Source organism: Castor canadensis, chromosome 9, assembly GCF_047511655.1.
Source record: "Castor canadensis chromosome 9, mCasCan1.hap1v2, whole genome shotgun sequence".
Lineage (NCBI taxonomy): Eukaryota > Metazoa > Chordata > Mammalia > Rodentia > Castoridae > Castor > Castor canadensis.
The window spans coordinates 123,469,383-123,491,537 of record NC_133394.1 but is presented as its reverse complement, the minus strand read 5'-3'; the positions used below and the strand labels follow the sequence as shown (position 1 = coordinate 123,491,537).

At 36.7% G+C, this 22,155-nt stretch overlaps 1 protein-coding gene and 1 non-coding gene across 10 annotated transcripts in view; one reads left to right on the top strand and one right to left on the bottom strand.

The window, feature by feature from the left end:
* Positions 1-22,155, top strand: part of Klhl5 (kelch like family member 5) — a 200,906-nt gene that overhangs the window by 32,034 nt on the left and 146,717 nt on the right. For 4 of the 9 annotated variants that reach the window (XR_012435829.1, XM_074042438.1, XM_074042437.1 and 1 more), the window contains 5 exons: positions 876-974; positions 11,187-11,369; positions 14,546-14,682; positions 15,205-15,401; positions 20,277-20,489. Coding sequence is in view for 8 of the 9 variants with exons in the window: in XM_074042438.1 (XP_073898539.1) it covers positions 876-974; positions 11,187-11,369; positions 14,546-14,682; positions 15,205-15,401; positions 20,277-20,489 (829 nt within the window). In the remaining variant the exon portion in view is untranslated. Of the gene's footprint in view, positions 1-875; positions 975-11,186; positions 11,370-14,545; positions 14,683-15,204; positions 15,402-20,276; positions 20,490-22,155 lie in introns of those variants that run through there. The other 5 variants (XM_074042439.1, XM_074042441.1, XM_074042436.1 and 2 more) reach the window with 2 other exon arrangements.
* LOC141411123 (U6 spliceosomal RNA) lies at positions 3,222-3,328 on the bottom strand. Its single transcript, XR_012435964.1, has one exon. It is a non-coding gene; the product is annotated as a U6 spliceosomal RNA (small nuclear RNA).

Below are 22,155 nucleotides of genomic sequence, written 5' to 3'. Positions count from 1 at the left end.
GATCTGGCTCTGCTTTGGAAATAATATATAGTAGCAGTTCTGTGCATCATTACCTGGTGGTTTGCTTTTTTTCATATATCTTCTATATGCATAGCAAAACTATAGAAGACATTTCTATAGTATAAGATTTTTGTGACAGTTTATATTAGATTATATAATCATTTTCAATTTAATGAAAATGAAAGATTTTACCTAGAGACACACATTGTAGTTACCAAATTTTTGAACACCATTTCAGTGTCAATACTGTTTTTCTGTGATTATTTCTCTTTGTCCTGTCTGTGTTGCAGCTCTCTGTGCTAATACAGGAATACTAAGTAACATGTATGTCTCTTCCTAAGATGGACAGCTACTAATTCCTGTTACCTGTACTTGCATTGAAATGTATGCTATTTAGAGAAATGAAGGACATTCTTTTAGGAGAGTTTAAAGTAACATAGAGGGACTAAATACAGTCAATTGGTTAGAAAGGGGACCAGAAGAAAGAAAATAAAGAAAAATTGATCATTTCATAATAACTTTATTCATCTTCTTTCTTAGAATCTGGCTTTTGTTTTCTTTAGAAAATGGCTTTTCTTATTAGCTTAAACAGGTATAACATACCATGTAACAAGTTAAAGTGTGAAAGTCATCTTTCTAATTCATCTTTACTTGAAAATATTCCTAAATATTTAAAAGCACAACTAGCATATCATTGCCTAGTTTGATTACTTTTTTTCTTTTAAAATTTCTTCACAGATTTTGATGACACTTGTAATTTGTAAGTTGCTCATTGTTAATGTGGGCATCAAAAGGGAGTGACGCAAAATGAATTCATATATTTAACGATCTCTTGCTTGGGAATATTTACTACCTTTTCCTCTTCTAACCTTCAGAACATGGAATTCTGAACTGTGGTGTTGGAATGATAAAAAATATAGACCAATCATCTGTAATCATTTATGTAATGGAGAGAGGGGAGTATCTTTACATAGGTAAATAGTGTATTTAATTTATAATTTTTAAAATTAGTTCATGACTTGTCATTATCTGAAGGTAATAGAAAAATCAGTAATAATTTTAACGTGGAAATCAATTGGGTAACTGTAATTTCATTGTTTTGTATCTTCTTTGGATACTTGTTGCCATGAGGAGAATATCATATACAATAGAAGGTTTTTAGTTTATCATTTTTGTGGGGTACTGAAAAATAATCATTGTTCCACTTGAAAATTGAAACAGCAAGATGTTTTTAAACAAAATTAGAAGAAAACGAAACATTCATTCTTTTACCACCCCATTGGTTATAAAATTCTTAGTATGTTTCTGTTACCTGGAGAAGCTATAATGTGAGTATAAAATTTATATACATGTGTAATCTTGGAAAGATTATACACACATCGGTAACTGTAATTTACTTCCTTAAACAAAGGTAGTTGCATAGCTAATGATTTCTGAAATTTAACCTGTTCTTTGTTTTGCCCAGTGAAATAACATCTTGGTGATGTATTCATTAGGAAATAAAAAAGATTTTTGTTTTGACTGAGAGATTGCTATGTGCATTTTTCAGGATTTAAAAATTGATATTATTTTAAGAGATATAAAAATAAAATATTTTAAAGCCTAAACTAAACATAGTTACTTTAAAAATGCTAATCAAGAAGATTGATCAAAGTAAGATGGGAGTTGGATGGTTCACAATTCAGAGAGGAAACTTTTCCTAAAATTCTATTTCAAAACAAAATGTACTGAAAGAAAATGCTTCTGATTTTTGGTATGAGGGGAATATGTAAAAACAATTTCATATTCCTGATGGCTTAAAATTTCAGCCTTAACATCTTATTGCAAAGCATTCTAGGTTGTATGTATAATGTCCTATGTGTGTGTATTTTCATTCTGCCTTTTTTTCCTAAATTAAACGTATCTAGTTCCTTATCTTCCTTTAATTCTGTAGCTGAGTCTTTGACATTTGCCATAAGGATACATTTATTGCTTTCAGCTTTTTGATAAGTGAACAGTCAGACTTCTGAGTAGTTGTCCTTCTGCTCTAAACAAATCAAAGCCTATCACTGTTAATGTCAAAAGAAGTTTCAGTGACATTCATCAAATTCTGGGAACAGTTCTATTTCTTATATAATATCTGCAAATAACAATATATGTAGGAAACATTTTGAGCATATTCGAGATTGACATCTTAAAATATTCAAAATACAATGGGAAAATACATATGATATACCAGCTGAGGCTGGGGGCATGGCTCAAATGACAGAGCTTGCTAGGCATGTGCAAGATCCTGAGTCTAGACCACATCCACAATTCCATTAATCTGACTCATCTTGCTGGTTGCTTTCTACTCTCTGTTTCAACTCTCCTGTTCCTTGGTCAGATAATTTGCTACACCTTAACTTATCTTAAAGGCTTTTAGGTCCTCTTCCTTTCCCAGCAAAGGATATCTTCATAGGTACCTTTCCTCCAGGGTTCTTCTTTTCTTGACATCTTTTATGTAGTCTCTGGATTTCATTGTTTGATCAAGTCTGATTCTAGTTGCTTAAATTTTAAATCCTTTATATTTCTGTATGAAATTAAAATTTGTTTCCCAAGATGGCAAGGAAGCACAACTATCATATACTTATCTTTGGGAAGGATAGATTGCATTGTCCCCCTTCTCACTTATATGCACATATGGGATCATAGACTCCCTTGAGAATCTGACACAAGCTATGTAACCTTCCCCAGAAAATACTCCGTGTGTATTATATATTTGGTATTTAGCACCAAATATTAAATATTAAGCTCCTTTGGTAGTTCAAATACAGCCTATCTGTATGCTGTATCAATCAGGTTCTTAGTTTTAAATAATTGAAATTGCCCAGATGATATAAACACAATAGGAGTTTATTAAAATTATACTAGTCTACCAGAAGTTCCTTAGAACGCTGGGAAAGCTGAAGAGTCACAGGCACTGCAGTCACACAACTGGCTTTTTTAACTCTAGACCTTTAAAGCAGAAGAAATTGAGTATGCTACTTACTGCTCATATTTTATTTTGCATATATTACATTTAGAACTGGAAGTGAAGTTTTAAGTTTTTAGAATCAGATATATTTGGCATGAAAACAACAGCACATAGGCGCATAAGTATATAATGTGGTCATTAACTTTAAAAGGAAGTAGTATATTATAGCATAGGCTAAGATAATCTAACAAAGAGGTTCAGAAACACAGCAGCTTAAAGATGCAAGTTCATCTTTTTTTTTTTTTTTTTTTTTTTTGTCATCCTTGCGCAGGGGCCATGCTAATCTTCTCTGTATCATTCCAATTTTAGTATATGTGCTGCCGAAGCGAGCACTGTCCTGGTATATTTTTATACATGTATAGTAATAATATGAATTTTAAAAATAGAAATCTCAATCTTTATTGAACATACTCTTTTATAACCTGCTTTTTTTACCCTAATGTAAAATTTTAAATCAGAACTTTTTTGGTTGCAAAAGGCAACCAAATCCAACTGACTTAAGCAAAAACTCAAAATTTTTGGTTCATGAAGGCAAGTAAAAAATCCAAGGATAGAGTTTACTCAGACATGGTTGGACTCAGATTCTTAAACCACACCAGTTATTTATTTCTCTCTCACACTCTAGATTGTTTTTCTTTGCAATGGCATTATTTCAGGTAGACTCTGGAATAATGTGTATTGCAAAAAAGAAAACAATGCATTAGCAGCTCCATGCTTATATTTTGTCAGCTTAGAACCTCTTTTCTAAAAGTGCCAACAAGCATCATGAAATGGCCTTGTTTGGATCTTGTGCACAACCAGAACCCATCATTACTGCCAGGAGATAAGATATTCCTACTCACCATGCCTCAGCTGTTAGTAACCTCTGCCCAAGCTGTGGGGAATATGTGTTTCTCAAAAGGTAGCCAGAAGAAGGAATTCCTGGAAACTGGCAAAAACAGTTTTGTCCACTAAAACAACTTTTCATGTCATTAAATATCATCTCTTTTTAAATGGCCACACCATTCTTCCATGTAAGGTTATATCTTTTGTTTAACTAATTTATAGATTGTTGCAATATATTCCTCTTAATTATCTGTCCATATAGATTCTATAGATGATTATTTCATATCCTCTAGACAGAGTCCCAGGGTATACAAGTTTTTAGGGTTTTTCATTTGTATTCTCAAAGCAGGAATGTTACTGCTATGCTGATTCTCACCAACATTGTATGAGAATGTTCATTGGTCCACCCTCCCCACACTAGTTATTATTTAAGAAAAGGTGATTCATAGAAACATGTAACTCTTCACCACAAATATCTTGGCCATTGTGTACCAGGAGGAAGAGGGGAACAACCCTTAAATTCCCAAATTGAACTATGTTTGCCTTGAAAAGATAAAGGATGAAAATACTCCTTTAGGAGAGAGACTGGGGACTCAAACCCAGGGCCTCACGCACGCTACCCACATGCTCTACCACTGCTGCATCCCCAGCCCCTGAAGATAACTCTTATTCCTAGGCTCTTACCATTTCTCCTTGTGAAATTGGCTTGTTCTCTCCTTAGAGGGGAGCACCTCCTTAAAGAGGACAACTTAACGCCTTTTCTTCCTTACGCATGTAAGCTGAGAAACATTGCAAGTTTCCCGTTGCCTTCCTAAATATGAATCTTTCCCTTCTCCAATAGGAAATACTGTGTTTGGGGATGAACAAGATGATCTGTGAAGTAATAACAAATATGTATATTTTAGAATGTCTATGTATGTCTTAGTTTTAAAATCTGTTTTATCTGTATTTTACAAATAATTGTACAATAATATCTGTCTTTTCTAAATTAGTAAATATTGATATTTGGACACATGCTTAAAAATATATGGAAAAGGGCATACATCAAAAATTTAGAGACTGCTAGCCTATAGTAGCAATTTCTGTTTTTATTTTATACTTGTGATTTTGCATAGTTATAAAACGATGCCTAAAAATCCATGACATGGTAATTGCACCTTTGCAAAGACATGACTTTAAAGGCCACAAGCCATGGACAGGTGGCCAGAGCCAAGCTCTTATGCAGGGAGCAAGCCAAGCAGACTGTTCACTTTCAGAGCAGCTCTTCTCATGCTCAAACTCATGCATAGTACAGTCCTTGTGATGTAATTTTTAAAACTTTATTTGAAAACTTGCTCCACTAAGAAATCCTGGTGTGGACTGAGGGACACCTCCCTGTTTTAACAGCCATTTCAGCCATCCACATCCTTTATCTTGGACCACATGTGTTCCCCCCAGCTCTCTGAAAGAATAAGACTAAGAGATGGGGTCCAGTGTTTTAAATCAGTATTCCATTTCCTGCATGGGGAGCAGGAAATGTTTTTCCCCTTTTTCCATTTCTTCCCACTTTTATCCTGTTATACTAAATTCCTTTCCTAATAAACTTTAATATTACTTTTACTATTTATTATATTACTTTGTTTATTATATTACTTTTACTGTTTCCTGGTGCAAAGTTGGGCATGGTGACGCATGTCTATAATCTCAGCACTCGGTTGCAAGTTCTAGGCCAGCCTTGGTTACATAGCAAGACTCTCAAAACAAAACTAAAATCAGATGCTATGGCTCAAGCCTGTAATTTTAGCTACTTGGGAAGCAGAGATCAGGAGGATTGTGGTTCAAGGGCAGTGCAGGCAAAAAGTTAGTGAGAGCCCATATCAATCAATGTCTGGGTGCACTGGCATGCACCTGTCATTTCCAGCTGAGTGGGGAAGCACAAACAGGAGTATCATAGTTCAGGCTGGCCTGCGCATAAAGTGAGACCCAGTCTTGGAAATAACCAATACAAAAAGGGCTGGTGGAGTGGCTCAAGTAGTAGAGTGTCTACATAGCAAGAGCAAGGCCTCAAGTTCAAACCCAGTTCTACAAAAAAAAAGGAAAACCTAGTGCAAAATCTCATGATAAAAGTAAAATTAAAGAAATCCGCTGGGTGTGCTGGTGCCTGTCCCTAATCCCAGCACTCCACTCCAGAGGCAGGGGCATGAGGATAGCCTGAGCTAGAGGACCTTGTCTCAGAAAACAAATTAAAATATGATGACGCGTGTTGTGTGTGTACATGCACGTGCAAGTGCCTGTGTGAGATCTGGACAAGTAGAAGAGTTAGACAGTATTGCCATTTAATTTTGCAGTTTATGAACTTGAGTATTCACATGCCACATCCCTTCACTAAAGAGTCCTGTCTGCCTCAGTAGCCCCACCTTTCCAACTGATGCAGGGCTGTATGTTAGGAACAAGTTGCTCTGTAAATAGTTGTTGATTTGAAGCTTTCTGATTCTTGTGTCTTTTCTATGTTTAGACATTTTTCTGACTTAAAAATTCATTGCCTACTACAGAGACAAACTAAAAATTAAATGTTTCCTTGTATCCTGGAAATATTCAGCAATATATAGTTCATTACAGTGAAAGTCTCTTATAAAGGATCTGAATATGATCTCATGCAGTTCTTTAAAATATGATTTACTATGTCAGTAATACTGTACAAACTAAGCAGAGTTGTAGATCACATTTCCTTTGTTGTCATATAAAGAACAAGTGGAAATCACACACACACACACACACACATGCACGCACATATTTATATTGTACATATTTATATTGTATTTTATTGGCTGTACTGGAGTTTGAACTCAAGGCCTGAGGTTTGTTAGATGTTCTACCATTTGAGCCATATCCCCAGTCCTTTTTTTTTTTTTTGCTTTTAGTTTTTTTTTTCCAGATAAGGTCTTTTTGTTCAGGCCAGCCTTGGACTACAGTACTCCTACCTGTGCCTCCCACCTCGCTGGGATTATAGGCATATACCACCATACCTAGCTAGAAATATATTTTAAATGCTTCATAAATGACCTATTTTCAGATGTTTGGATTGTGATTAGCATATCTGTTCAGTTTACTAAAGGGCAAAGAGGTAGTATGAAATTTAGTTACAAAAATTGATAATGTTGAGGGTCATTTAAAAAAGACAACCAAGCAGAAACACTCAATAAGGAGAAATGGCTGAGATTTCAGTGGCCTTCCCACTGGCCACTGAAAAGTGAGATTCAGCTAACAGTAGCTCACCTTGATTGTGCATTTACTCTGTGCTGGGAGTGTACAGAGACTGTTTAATAATCCTCCATGAGGGATCCTCTAAAAGAAAAACACTGTATCATTTATTCCTGTTTTGCTATTGAAGAAGGTAAGGCTCAGAGACATTAAATAATTTGTCTACAGTGATTCATAATGGATGTCAGAGTGAAATTTCATCCCAGGTCTGCAGGACTGTGGACTAGCACTATGCAATAGAACTTTATGCAGTGACAGAAATGTTCCACATCTATGTCATCCAGTTTGGTAGCAACTAGTCCCTTGGGGCTGTTGAAATATGAGTAGTCCAACTAGGAAACTGAATTTTAAAAATCTTATTAAATCAAAATTTTATTAAAAATTATAATAGATCCTTGGGGCTAGTGACTACTCTATTGGATAGCAGAGTTCCAAAACCTTCCTAAAATGCTCTCAGTGTCTCCAATTCAATCCTCCAAACCAAAGCACATAGGAAAAGAAAGAGGAAGTGTTCACATTGTCAGTCACACAGCCAGAGAATCAAACAATCCACCCAGGGACAGGGATGTGACTGTTCCGTGAAAACCTAAGACTCTTGCTGTCATACCTAGCTAGCTAAAGAACAGTCACAAACTGTGCGCTGGCTTTTGTCTAAAATCCTTAATTCCAGTGTCTTTCTCCCTTCATACTCTTAGTCCTCAGACTCACTGTCTTACTGTGAAGGTTAGTAGGGGTTCCCATTCCTCATGGATGATTCGATCAGCTCTGAATGCTTTCTGATCCTGGCTTTGTAACTGGCTTCCTGTGTGTCCTTTGTTGGTCACTTTGACCATTTGAGACCTCATATTTTCCCATCTGCAAAAAAAGGCAGCTAAATCAATGACTGACTATTTCTTCTAGTTGTAAAACTTCTGTAATTGTTTTAATGTCTATAGTTCAGTGTCCTATGGTTGTATGGATGTACACTAAACTCTTGTTGTTTAAAGAAATTCTTAATACTTGTATAGGTAAAGTCCCAAATCTCAGTACTGGATCTTAAACTCAGGGCTTTGCACTTGCTAGGCAGGTACTCTGTCCCTTGAGTCATACTCCCAGTGCTTATTTTGTTTTAGCTGTTTCTCAAGTAAGGCCTCACATTTTTGCCCAAGCCAGCCTCAGACTTCCATCCTCCCACTATAGCCTCCATGTAGCTGGTATCACAAGCATGTGCCAACACACCAAATGTCTTTAAAAATAAAAACAAGAATTGCTAGAAAGCTGTGCAACCCTTCAAGTCTGTTGAATAGCTCTGTTCCTTACCCTCTTTTGCTTGTTTTGTGAATGATGGCTTTACTTTTCCTTAAGATACAAATCAGGAGCTTCCACTTCTTTTAACCTTTCATTTGGAACAGTGGAAGTGATTGTTATATCCAGAAATCTCGGTGAATCAGTGACCACATTGCATTAATATGTTCATTTAACATGTGATGGCAGTTGAAGACTTGACAGCAAGCAAAGAAGTTTCAAATGTCATTTTAGAAGCACAGGTTTTGTTAATTATTTTTTTTTTGGGTGGTACTGGGGTTTGAACTCAGGGCTTCACACTTGCTAAACAGGTGCTCTACCACTTGAGCCACTCCTCCAATACCATATTTATATATATAAACAGTTACACTGTTTTGCCTGTGTGCTCATTTTAATTCCATTAAATTCTACTAGCTCATTTAAAATATTTTATTCAAGGAAATTTAATTTATATCTATTTGAAGTAAAGTATCCATTGTGTAAATCAGTATTTTGAACTATAGGTTCATCATACGCTGATTTTATAACATACCAACTTCTTGGCTGCACTTACACTAGGAGTCTTCTGCCTGTGACAGGAGTTAGGATCAGTTGGACAACTTTTGAAAAATAGTGTTCTGGTCCATCTCAGACCTAGTGAATCAGTCTCAGAAAGTGAGGTTTGACTACATGTGCTTCCCAGGTTATCCTGATTTGCTTGAGGATCTGAACCAAAAACACCCTCAAAATTCTTAATAAGAAGTGAGATGGTCTGTCCACTATGTAGGTTTAGGTTACCTTCAAAATTAGCTTATAATAAAGTATGGTGATAGTATTAACAAAATTTTGTTCCTTCAAACTTTAACACTGATAAGTGTTTATGTTTGAATGGTGTCCAATTAATCATTCAAAAATTATTCAGCTAGTTGGGTGAATCCTAGCTACTCAGGAGGCAGAGATCAGGCTGATGGTGTATCAAGACCAGCCTGGACAAAATGAAAGTGAGACCCTTTCTTAAAAATACCCAACACACAAGTGGGTTGGTGGAGTGGCTCAAGTGGTAGAGCACCTACCTAGCAAATGTGAGATCCTGACTTCAAAGCCCCGTAGCAAAAAAAAAAAAGCTAACTCATTATTTAGTCACTACTGATTTCAGATGAAATACAAGAATTGTGATACAAAATATAGGAGCCCTAAGAAAGGAGTATTTGGTTTGTTTATTTTGTTCTTGAAAGAATTTGTGGCTTACAAAAATTAGGTATTGTAATTTTCTCTTATCCTTAAATCAGTGATGCTCTTTGTGTTTTGTTTGTTTTTTGTCTTTTGTGGTGCTAGGGATTGAACGCAGGGCCTCACACATGCTAAGCACATGTTCTGCCACTGAGCTAAATCCCTTGCCCCACAAGAGCACTTTTTTCAGGCCCATGTTTGTATGGCACCAAAAATACATCAAACTGGGAAGAGTTTAGGTAGGAATGTTTATTAGTCAAGGTACTGCTGACTTCAGAAATGGTTGCATCTCAGTCCAATGGAAGCGTTCCTGTGAGTATACTCTAGATGACCGTTCTTGCTTTGGTGAACCTTCATTTATTTGACCTCATCTGGCATCTAAGGCCTCAGTTATCTTCATTCAACCCGCGGATGGGGAAAGTAGGGGAAAGCCATACCTGCACTGAGCCACATTAGCTAAGGTGAACTATGTGAAGTGAAAGTTCATTTCCATCATAAGAGCACACCTGTCAGCAAGAGAGCCTGGGAAACGTGGTAGAGCTATATTCCCAGGAGAAGGAGAGAATGAGTTTCTGTAAACAGTCTTGTTTCTGCCATAAACAAGCTCTAGCTCGTGGTACCACTTGATTTCCTTGGCTTCAGTTCCCTTTACTTTAAAAATAAGAGATCCAGTAACTTTTTATCAATAAGGCTATTAGTTATATTAAGAAAATGCGTTTCACATAGAGTGAGGCTTGATCAGGAAAGTATCCACTCATAATGTCCTTCAGAGCTGGTGAGGAGTGAGAACTAAGTTGGTGGGCCTTTAGTTATTGCATAACCAACAGATATTGGTTACTTGACTTAAATGATCCTGGAAGTCAGGCCTGGTGGCACATGCCTGTATATGTGCTCCTGAAATTACAATTTGGAAACTTCAAATCATCTTTTGAACACCTGGATTTTGGCCTTCAAACTGCTTTAATCTAAACTAACCTATTTAATATACATCATGGGTTACCTGGACTTTTGAAGACTAGCCAGAGAATCACAAGAATTATTTATAACACCGTTTTTATGACAGTATATTTAATAGATGAACTGTGGAACATAACCCATTTTTTTTAAAGTAAAGGATGGTTTGGATTTATATCTCCAAATAGTTTACTTGCCTTTTTGCCTTAAAGATAACAGAATGACGACTTATACCATCAAATATAGTGTTAGGGAGTATGGCTGTCAGTATGAATACAACTTGACTTTTTTGTCAGCAGAGATGTTGCGTTTACCAAAGAGACCTCAAAAATAGGCTGTACAAGAGCCTGTGTGTAGCTGCTGACTAACAGTTAGATGGCACACTCACTCAGTGTTATGTTACTATGCTGGTTTAAGGACAGCCTGGCTACATCCAGACCTTGTCTCAAAAAAAAAAAAAAAAAGAAAAGAAAAAGAAAAACCAGTGTAAGAAGTGATTATACATTAATCCTGTTTGGTAGCATACTTTCTTCTATTTCATTTGAAGACTTTAAAAGGACTCAGTAGGAAAATTGTGGGGCTTTTTTTTTTTTTTTTTTTTTTTGCAGTATCGGGATTTGAAGGAGAGATCTTTTTAATGCAGCTAGTATATTTTAAAATGTGTTTTCTTTCTTTTCAGGACCTCCAATAGCAGCCAGACATTATCATCCTGCCATACTATGGAGCCATGTTCAGCAGATGAATTTTTTCAAGCCCTTAATCATGCTGAGCAAACATTTAAAAAAATGGAAAACTATTTGAGACATAAACAGTTATGTGATGTAATTTTAGTTGCTGGTGACCGCAGAATTCCAGCTCACAGGTAATTTTTTTCTAATTTCTAGATAAATGAAATATTTCGTAGGTAATTTGGTTATGTATGGTGACTGTTATGCTTTGGGGAAAGGGGCTATTATGAAATTGCCAAAAAGAAAATGGTGTATTATTACACATTAACTGATCATAAAAGGTTCATTTTTCCTTTTGTAGAAGAACAGAAACAAAACACACAAGTCTCACATCAGTCAATAATGTTTGGCATAGATTTCAATTGTTATAAGCAGCTTTCACCCCACATAGGTAGCTATTAAATACTTTTTGTTTGCTTTTGGTTTTGTTTGTGGCCCAGGCTGGTTTATGCTTGCAATCACCTTAGTTTCCTGAGTGCTGGGATTACAAGCATGCACCACCATGTGTAGCTGAACTATTGGATACTTTAAATAAACAATAGAATTAAGAGTTTATGAGAAGGTAGAAGCAACAAGCCAGCAGAAACAGAGCTGCTAAAGTCTTAACAGGTTTAGTTTGTTTGTTTCCTTCTGCAGGGAGGGATGCTGCCAATTGAACCCAGAGCTTCATGCTCACTAAGCCTGCACTCTGCCACTGAACTACATTCCTGGCTCCCTTAGATTTTAAATAGCCACGTGTATCCCTATTGTTGTTTGCTGATCTCTAAGAAATATGCAAAATGGTAATAGGAAAAAAAACCCTTGTACACAAATGATGTGTTATTTTTAAAGTAAGAAAAGAAAAAGAACAAAGAATAATTCATTTTCTTCTGATAATTTTATATTCTTTAGTTGTTCATTGTTAATTACCACTGTCATCCCAGAAGGTTTTCTTTTCTTTTTTTTTAATGCCCCTCAACACTAACTAACACAGCCTCAAAGGTTTTTGTAAAACCCTCTGAAAGTGCAAGTAAAGTCATTAGAAAGAAGGAACTTGGTGCCACAGTGGTCAGTTGACATTATCAAGATACTACTGTAAACCATGACAGAGTCCATGTTACGACATGGGTTTATTAGAAAGCGTATGTCAACCTGGATTTCATGGAGGCACCCAAAGCCTCAAGTATATCCAAACTGAAGTCATTACTTTAGCTGTGTGCTTATGTGAGTTGTCACCATCCAGTGTGCACTGCTCCTCACCCTGCTTCCATCTAACTCTTCATTCTGTTCTTGTTGTTGTTTGGCAGTACTGAGGATTGAATTCAGAACATTGTACTTGTGCTTTGCCGTTTGAGGCATGGCCCTCATCCTTTTGTTTTAGTTTGTTTTTCAGATAGGGTCTTAAACTTTTGCCTAGCCAGCCTTGGACTGTGATCCTCTTACCTCTACCTCCTGAGAAGTTGGTATTACAGTGTGCCATCACTGCATTCTGTCTTCAAAACAGCTGGTGATCCTTTAACATGGACTCAGATCCAGTTGCTCCTCTGATGAGACCCTTCAGTGACAGCTCATGTCACTGAGTGTGAAATGCAAAATACACTAGGTGTACTGTCTAGTGTTCCTATTGCTGTCCTTGCTCATTCTGCACCAGCTGCATACACCCCTGTTGTTCCTTGTATGTGCCAGGCATGCTCCTTCTGCCTTTGGACTTCTGTATTGCTGCTCCTCTGCCCCAGTGCTGTTCAGATGCCTGCATGACTAAATTCTTTGCCTCTTTCCAGTCTTGCCCAGATGGTACCCTTTGACTATTAAACTCACATCTATTCCCTATTTGTCTTTGCCCTACTGTTTTTCCCATAGCACTTATCCTTTCACCTACCGTAGTATTTACTTCTATTCATTGCTTGCCTCCCTTCCTTCCACAATAGAAGATCTCATGGAGAAAGGCCTCATCTGTGTTGTGCACTGATGCATGTCAAGTACCTAGAACGGTGCCCATTACTTGGCAGCCTCACACCAGCATTTGTTCAGTGAGTGAGCAAATGAATGAATAGGCAGTTCTCCAGAGACGGGACCTGATTGACCAAAAATATTTCAAGATTCTTCAGTCATACTAGCAATCAGATGAATGAAAATGAAAACAAGAATATACAATTTAACATTTTGCAGATGGCCAAAATTTTTTAAATCTTTCAGTGTTATGGGGAAATGTTGACTTTTGTACAGTACTGGTGGGGGTCTGAATAGCGGCAGTACTTTGGAGAACAATTTGGCAAAGCTTAGGACTCGGCAATGCCAGCCCTAAGAAGGGGGAGCCTGGAATTACAGAGAGCACAATGAGAGCTTCATCTGTTGTTTTGTATTGTAGTTTTCATTTCTTTGAAAAATTAGTAAAGGAGGTAGCAGAGCGATGCAGTAAAGCATGCTGGGCCCATAACCCAGAGGTTGCTGGATCGAAAAAATGAACAAAAAACCTATATGAATATCTAATGTAGAAATATCATCAAGACATGTAATCAAATGAAAAAATGCATGTTTCAAAAAGGATGTGTATATACTTTATGTACATACATTTAAATATATGCTGTATAAGTATGCTGTAAGGTTTTAATGAAAGAGCTTCACCCATCCAACTGTATATGTATATTCGATATCATATAATGCATAATATGTATTAAATACATATATAATATATAAACATTACATATATATATATTACCTTAAATGTGACTCAAAAAATTGGTAGAGACATAGCTCTGCCACATGTTAAAATGTGTTATATCAAACATTATAGTTCTGGCTGGGATGTAGATCAGTGTCTCAGTATTTGCCTACCATGCACAAGGCCCTAGGTTTGATCTTTGATCTCTAGTACAGCAAAGACAAACCAAAATAAAATGCAGTTCTATAATATTATAAAGATTACAGTTTTACAATGAAATACATGTACTGCTATAATAAATATATTATCAAAGTTAAAAATAACTTGATAAAACCATTTTGAAATGTTTCCTATATATTTACAAAAGTAGCTCAGGTTATTGTCAAAACCAGTAACCAGCAAATGACCTTTACCCTTTATTTTGGAATCAGGTTAATGCTGTGGGCTCACAGCTTTTTCTCCCGGATGTGACAAAATAGTATTTGTGTAGTGAGCAGGCAAATCATTTTCCTCAATAACCGCAATTTATTATTCAAAGGAAGTAGGGCATAAAGCAATTTGTCAAACTCTGTACTTTCTATGGGCAACAAATGAAAAAAGATAAAGCATTTATTAATGAACATCAGTGTAAAGGTGGTCATGAATTTTTTTTTTCTAATGTATTCTCAGATTGGTGCTCTCCTCTGTCTCAGATTATTTTGCTGCCATGTTTACTAATGATGTCAGAGAAGCAAGACAAGAAGAAATAAAAATGGAAGGCGTAGAACCGAACTCATTGTGGTCTTTGATTCAGTATGCATATACGGGTAATAATCTGAAAATGTCTGTTAAAACCTCTTAGGTTTGTGTTATATTTATCAGATTTCAGATTTTTGCTTTTAATGACGCATGCCATAGCTAGTGGTTAATTCCACTGCTGCCATCGTCACCCCTGGGATACCTTGAATAGGTGAAAATCTCTATATTAAAACCTTTAAAGTGGTTACCATAATGAAGCTTTGGAATGATATTTTAAAATACCAATATACCTAGATGAATTATTTAATATAGTTACATTTTACGTTTAAAATTTGAGAAGTACATATAGTAGGTAGTAGTTACTAATTAATGCATCATTTAAAAATTCTGAAAGTAAGCCTTTTTTTAACAGAAGTCACAAAGAGTTAATAATTTTTTTCCATATTTAATACTTTTTTTGTTTTTGGAATGTGTCAACCCTTCTAGGTTTGTAATACTTGCAGTGAGCTTTCATTTAGAAGTGTTACTGTTAACATCGGTTATTTATAAAATAAGGCTCCCTAATGAATGGAATTTCTTTTTATCATTAGGCCGCCTTGAATTAAAAGAAGATAACATTGAGTGCCTGTTATCCACAGCCTGCCTTCTTCAGCTGTCACAGGTTGTGGAAGCATGCTGTAAGTTTTTAATGAAACAGCTTCACCCATCCAACTGCCTTGGAATCCGTTCCTTTGCTGATGCCCAAGGCTGTACAGATTTGCACAAGGTGGCTCACAATTATACTATGGTATGTATTTTTGAAAAGCAAGGGTCCGTGTCCTTTGTGCCTTCCCCTGTTGTCGAAGGCTTGTCTACATGCTGCTGTTTCCACACGGCTTTGCCTTGGGTCCTGAGGTTCAGGCTCATGGTCTAGCGTGTCCTGTTTTCATTGAGTTATGAAGGGGAAAACACTAAGCAATATTTATCCTGGTAGAAGAGTAAAGCCCTTCTGCTGTGGAAGTAGTGGCCTAGACCAGACTGAACCGATCAGGACTTTCAGAGCCGTGGCTCTTAAAGCAGGAGTCCCCCAAACATTGTACTTTGCAGCCCCTGGATGGATTTCAGACCATCCACATGGTCACTAATGGAAGCAGGTGCTGCTACATACAGGCAGAGGACGAAAGGGAAGCCTTTATGAAGGATGAATCAGAATAGATGCAAGAAGTGTTTGCAGCCCTGTAGAACTATGTTCTTATTAATTATAGCAAATTATGTGCTCTAAACAAATCATGGAGGAGCTTCTGACTCAGTCACCTAAAATAAAATGGAGTATGAATTGATCTAGGATAGCAGGAAATGAGGGCATGTTGAAGGCATATTGTTAGGACCCCCTTCACAGGCTTGGCAGTAGAGGGGATGAGGGAAGGAAAGACCATTTTGCCATACTACAACAAGGCAGTAATGCAAGAGCATTGCTTTAAGTGCTTCAACTAGGGCAATATAGCTTCTACGAGAAGAATATGAATACTCACGCACACGCACTTATCCATGTTACTGATTTTACCAACATTTAGGAAATGTTATTTTGTCAACCTCCTCCATTCTCTAAGCTTCTATTGACTTGGATTGTCTGTGAGGAGATTGACAGTGCTTTAGGAATTTTTATTAGAGAAATAAAGATTTGTAAAAGCTGTAAGAATAAATATTTGAAAACTATTAAAGATCCATTTTACCTACTTGACGTGAGTCTTAAATGAGTTGATAGAAGTTTAGCTCTCGAGACAGTGATGGACACACCATGTATCAGTAATGAAACCCTTGTACATGCTTCATCATCATGTACATTTTCTTTGTTCCACACAGTAGGACTTACGTGAGGTGACAGAAGCACTCACAGCATCACAGCCTTTGAGACAGGTTTTTCTCCCTGTGCTGGAAATCACTTCTCAGGATCTATTTTTGTTTATGGTTGTCCTAGGCCTCTAGTGAAGCATAAGGGCTGTGCAGTAGAACAGTAACATACAGACTCGGGGTCATATGCAGCTGACATTGTTTAAATGAAGTCCTTTGAGTTCCCTCCCCCTCAGTCTTCATTCTTTGTAGAATTCTCATTTTAACCTTGTACCTGGAGTTTGAAATGTTTTTTGGAATAAGATAAATATAAATAAATAAAATAAAGCTAGCTTTTTTCCTTCCTGACAACTTTATATTTTAATATCTTTCCTAGGAAGGAGTTTTGTTCACGTGGAAACATTTGTATGCATTTAGGTCACTCCTGTTGTTTACAGTAGAAGCATGATTGCTGCTTTAAGGCTTAGACAGAAATTAAATTTAAATTAGCTGATGTTTTTAAAAGCTGTTTTCATAGCCAATTAGTTGTGGTAGATTTTTTTTCCTCAAGGTCATTACTTAACATTACTTACTTTTAACAAAGACATGAAATGGAATCCTAATAACAATAAGTAATTTAGAGGCAGATTGACTGATTTGAATTGTTGCTATGGTAACTGAATAAAAAGGTATAGGAAAATTCAATCTTTAGTTTAAATAAATCCCTCAGTAATTTGATTTGCTTAAAAACTATTCCAAAGGGGGAAAGGGCACAATTCTAGCAAATATTTGGTAGCATGAATATTTGCTTTTATCATAAAATGTATTTAAAATATGAAGTAAGGGCCAAGTGCAGTGCTTATACTTATAATCTCACCCACTTGGGAGGCAGAGATCAAGAGGACTGAGGTTCAAGTTTAGCCCAGGCAAAAAGTTAGTGAGACCCCATCTCAACAAAAAAGCCAGGCATGGTGGTACACATCTGAGTCTCAGCTGCACAGGAAGCAAAGGAAAGATAGTGGTCCAAAGCTGGCCCTGAGCAAAAATGTGGACCTAATCTGAAAAATAATCAAGCAAAAAGGGCCTGGGTTCAAATCCCAGTTCTACCAAAAAAAAAAAAAAAAAAGAAGTAAGCATAGTGCCATGCCAGTGAGTGCAGTTAGTAAATGATGCACATTCAGGGTGCTCCGTGGTCCAACAGTCTGCACTTACACGGAGGAGAGGTGCTAATGGCATAGGCGTGACCAGAGCCAGCCATTGCACCTCTAAAACACAGCCCACGCTGGCCATATCATCACAGCCGTTTGTGCAACTGCGATTCATGAAACAAAAAGTTCTAAAACCTTAAATTCTGCAAAATACCTGCTTCAAAACCAAGCTAATGCTTTTGAAAAGAGCTTTGTGGTCAAACTTGGGCTCAGTGTTACTTCATAACTTGCTGAAAGCTCAGTTTTCTCTTAGTATAAAGTGTACTAGAATGGAAAGGGTATTACTCTGAAACAAATATGTCAGCAAATAATTCATCAAATGAGTGCTTATATAATAGTCTTTCTCTTGCTGATGAAATGCAGTTATACCATTGAAAGTACAGCAATAGTTACATCAGTATTGCATAAACATGTTGTTTGTATTATATGCTGTGCTTTTAGACGACCAGAATGTATGTTTTGACTTCTTGAGGATCTTACCTAACATTATATAATAAATATCTTGGCTGAGTGTGTGTCTCCTTTCTATAATCCCAGCTACTCAAGAGATGGGAGCTGGGAAAATCTTGGATCAGGGCCAGCAAGCCAAAAAGTTAGCAAGACCCCATCTCAGTCAGTAACTGGTGCGTATGTGTCATCCCAGCTTTATGGGAAGCATAAATAGGAGGCTCTCTGTCCAGGCTGCCCCGGGCAAAAATTTCAACAATAACTAAAGCAAAAAGGGCATGGCCCAGTGTCTTACATACATCTGTGTGAACTTTGTCATTGAAATTTTTATTGCTGTGTAATAATCCATTGAGTTACAACTTCTAATAACTGGACATTTAGGCTATTTCCCTTAACTTACTATTGCATATAAGAATACAAAGAAGCATTGTTGGATATTTGCCTTTGGTTTCCATGTGCAAAGTATTTATTAAGAATTAAATTACAACTGAAATATCCAGATGAGAGTTTTAACTTTTTTTTCTACTGCTGAGGATTGAACCTAGGGTCTGACATATGCAAGGCAAGCACTCCACCTCGCTTCACCTCAAGCCCACTTTTAACATTTTTATAGCTCTTACTATGTGTGCTACCAGATCACTTTATAACATCAGCGTACATCAAGAACAGTCACTTGAATCCATTATAGCACTGAAATTTTATTAAAACATATTTTTGAAAATGATAACCATTTAAAATAGATTCATTTGAGTATCTTTTAACAAATCATGATGAATTGAAGCAATTGAATATAGTTAATTATTTATAAATGATTTTCCTCTTAAGAATTTCTGCTGAAAGGAATGTCATGCCAAGATAGATTTTAGGTCAGCATCTCACTCAGGTTACCACAGGCTAAATAGAAAATATGATTTTCATTTTAATACAGAAGATAGTTATTGATAGACCTTGTCTCTGATTCTAATTTAAACAGCTGTTTTACTAAAACTGCTTACAGAGACTGGGACAGAACGTGAGGAAGAATAAGGAAAACACAAAGAGACCTGATGCTTGCGTTTGTATTTAACGATGTGAGCCATCCTACAAATTGGCAGGAAAGATTTCTTTCTCTAGATTACTTAGCATAATAACCTGTAAAGGTCATGTCACACCTAGGGGCATTTCTGCTGTCCCATTTCAAATTTTAGAAGGCTTGATGGTAGTGCACGGCCAGGACCAAGTCGTGGTCAGCCTGAGATCCTGGTCCCAGTTCATTCCAGGTCGATACTTTGGTTCTTTTTCCTATGGGCACAATTACTTTTGTGCATGAATCAGATCACAAGAGATTCAAATGTTCAAAACAGACTTAACCTGCGTGATCTTACAAATAATGTTAAAATAGTTTTTAACTGGAGTCATGGTGTTGCACATTGTATTCAGGAGGTGAAGTCAGGAGGATCATGAGTTCAAGGACAGCCTGGTCTACATAGTGAGACTCTATCTCAAAAACAGTAAAAGGCTAATTTGGATTTAGAATCACCCTGAGGACAAATGCATTTTCCAGGTTAGATATGGGAAGTCTGTGCTCTAGAATAGTCTGAGGAAACCTGGCCAGCCTGGAAGTGATTTCTGGGTAAAAGAAGTAACTTGAAGCTTACCTAGGTTATTTGGCTTTACTGTTCCCTAAAGTTTGTTTGTTTGTTTGTTTGTTTGAGGTAGGGTCTCACTGTTTGCCCAGACTGGCCTTAAACTTGCTATGTAGCCCAGGCTGGCCTTTAACTCATGATTTTCCTGCCTCCACCTCCCATGTGCTGGGATTATGGGTGTGCATCACCATGCCAGGCACCATTGTCTAAGTTCTTCAGCATCCTGATAACCAAACTATCTTCTGATGTTAGAGCATCATCCATCTCAGTGTCTTTTTGTCAAAAGCCTTACCAAAACTGTTTCTTAACTTAGGCAAAGCAGTACCTAAATGTCATAGTTCCATTTTTAAAATGTACTAAGTGAGGGAATACTTTATTCTGCATCTTTATGTCTAGCAACATAATTGCAGCTTAAATGTTTCTTTTTGTTCTTTCCTAGTAAGTGGTAATATATTGTCAGATCTGAAGTACAAATTGTTTGGACATCTAATACAAAAAACTTGTAGCTTCTTTGAAATAAACTGTGATGACTAAGAGGAAGAATATTACTTATTTGCCATTCTTTCCCTCTAGGAACATTTCATGGAAGTGATCAGAAACCAGGAGTTTGTGCTACTGCCAGCCAGCGAAATCGCAAAGCTTTTGGCCAGCGATGACATGAACATTCCTAGTGAGGAGACGATACTGAATGCGCTTCTCACTTGGGTCCGGCACGATCTGGAACAGAGACGGAGGGATCTCAGTAAGCTCTTGGCTTATATTAGGCTACCTCTTCTTGCACCACAGGTAATTAATAGGAGCCTGTTACAGGACTTTTTGCCTGGCCTGCCAATTTTTACACGTGTTCCTATAAATGTATAGGTGAAAAATAATAAGCTAACACAATTCTGCTGTTTTCAATCCAGAGGTTCTGGCTACCTAAATTGCATCAATTCAATAACATCCTTGGTTTTGAGTTAGCAATTTTATTCCACTCAGCTATAAACCTAGCCTCCCAATTACAGGAAAATTAGTAATAAAAGAAACACTGGACTCTAAGAACCAGATAATTTAAATTAATTCCCTTCCGCATATTTATTAAGTCTCCACTAACTACTGGATTCTGACCTGGCATATTCACACACCTCAGTTTCTTTACCTGTCAAGTAGAGGCAACATCCTTTTTGACTGTCTCACAGGTTTATTTGAAGGTCAGAAATGTGCTTAGTGAAACACAATGCTATAAATAATATTATTTAAAAATTAAGAGTGATCTAGTTGATGTACTCAAGGTATTCAGTCACCGTGTTTACCTGTGTAGTTTCCTTTTTGTAATTTTCACTGGAATCTACAGATAGTTCCCTACACTTTGTGCTGCCTGTCTCAAGGCCTTTGAAGGCCTTGAATAGAGAGAGATGCTTTGAAAACAGAGAAAGAGCTTTTACTATTAAAAGCTATATTTTCTTTTCTTTTTTGTCTTAATTTAAAATGCCATAAATGTTACCTTATTTGTATTAATCTTGGAGATAACATATTATTGCTTCTGTGAGCAGATTACTGTTTGCATGCTACCTTAACAAAGACAAAAATCAATGGTGATGTTAATAAGAAAGGCCTCCCTTTGTAGAAGTGGAACATTGTACAGATGCACAGGCGTGATACTGCATGAACTGCTGGCAGTTCAGGAAAAATAATAAAATAAAATGTTTCTCTTGAAATCAGACTTAAAGAAGTGAGTTATGTTTTTATGCTACCTAGCAAATTTTTCTTATTCTTTTCTGGATGAAAAATAAAATCTGAAAAATCCTATTAGAAATTTTAAAAAAGAGTTCGTGATTAAGTAACATGAGAATTTATTTTAGTTCTGTGGTTTCAAATATTTATATTTGCTAGATTTTCATGACTTTCACAGAGCTTTTAAATCCCCATTATTTATCTGGGCTCCCCATATCCATCAGTTCTTAGAGTTGAAAGTCCAAACCAAATAAAGTAACAGAACAGAAAAAAGTAAAACCCTATGTTCAAAATCACAAGGTGATTTCATATTTCCCATCCTCTGTACTAGTTTTATTCGGCTTTGCTACTTGGTTAACACTGGAGAATTCATGAGAGCCAGAGGTGGGATTTGAACCCAAGTACAGGCCTGTACCTTTTCCACGAAAACCATTCTGCCTGTTGAGTGTGTAAAATTGCTGACCGTGGGGAGGTGAAGGAGGAAATAAACTTAAAAGCTAAGCTTGCTTACTGGTATTATATGAGATGAAGCCTGTGATAGATGGATGAAAGGGGGCAGTGTCAAGAGATTAGGCTAGAGAGGGAAAGGGACCAGTCATTAAGAACCTCTAGTCATGCCAAGGAGTTTGGATTTTATCCTTAGCAATGAGGAAGCACTGAAAGAATTTTATAACAGGAATGGTGTAACTATTATTTTATTTTGGAAAGACTACTGTAACTACATTGCAGAGAATGTATC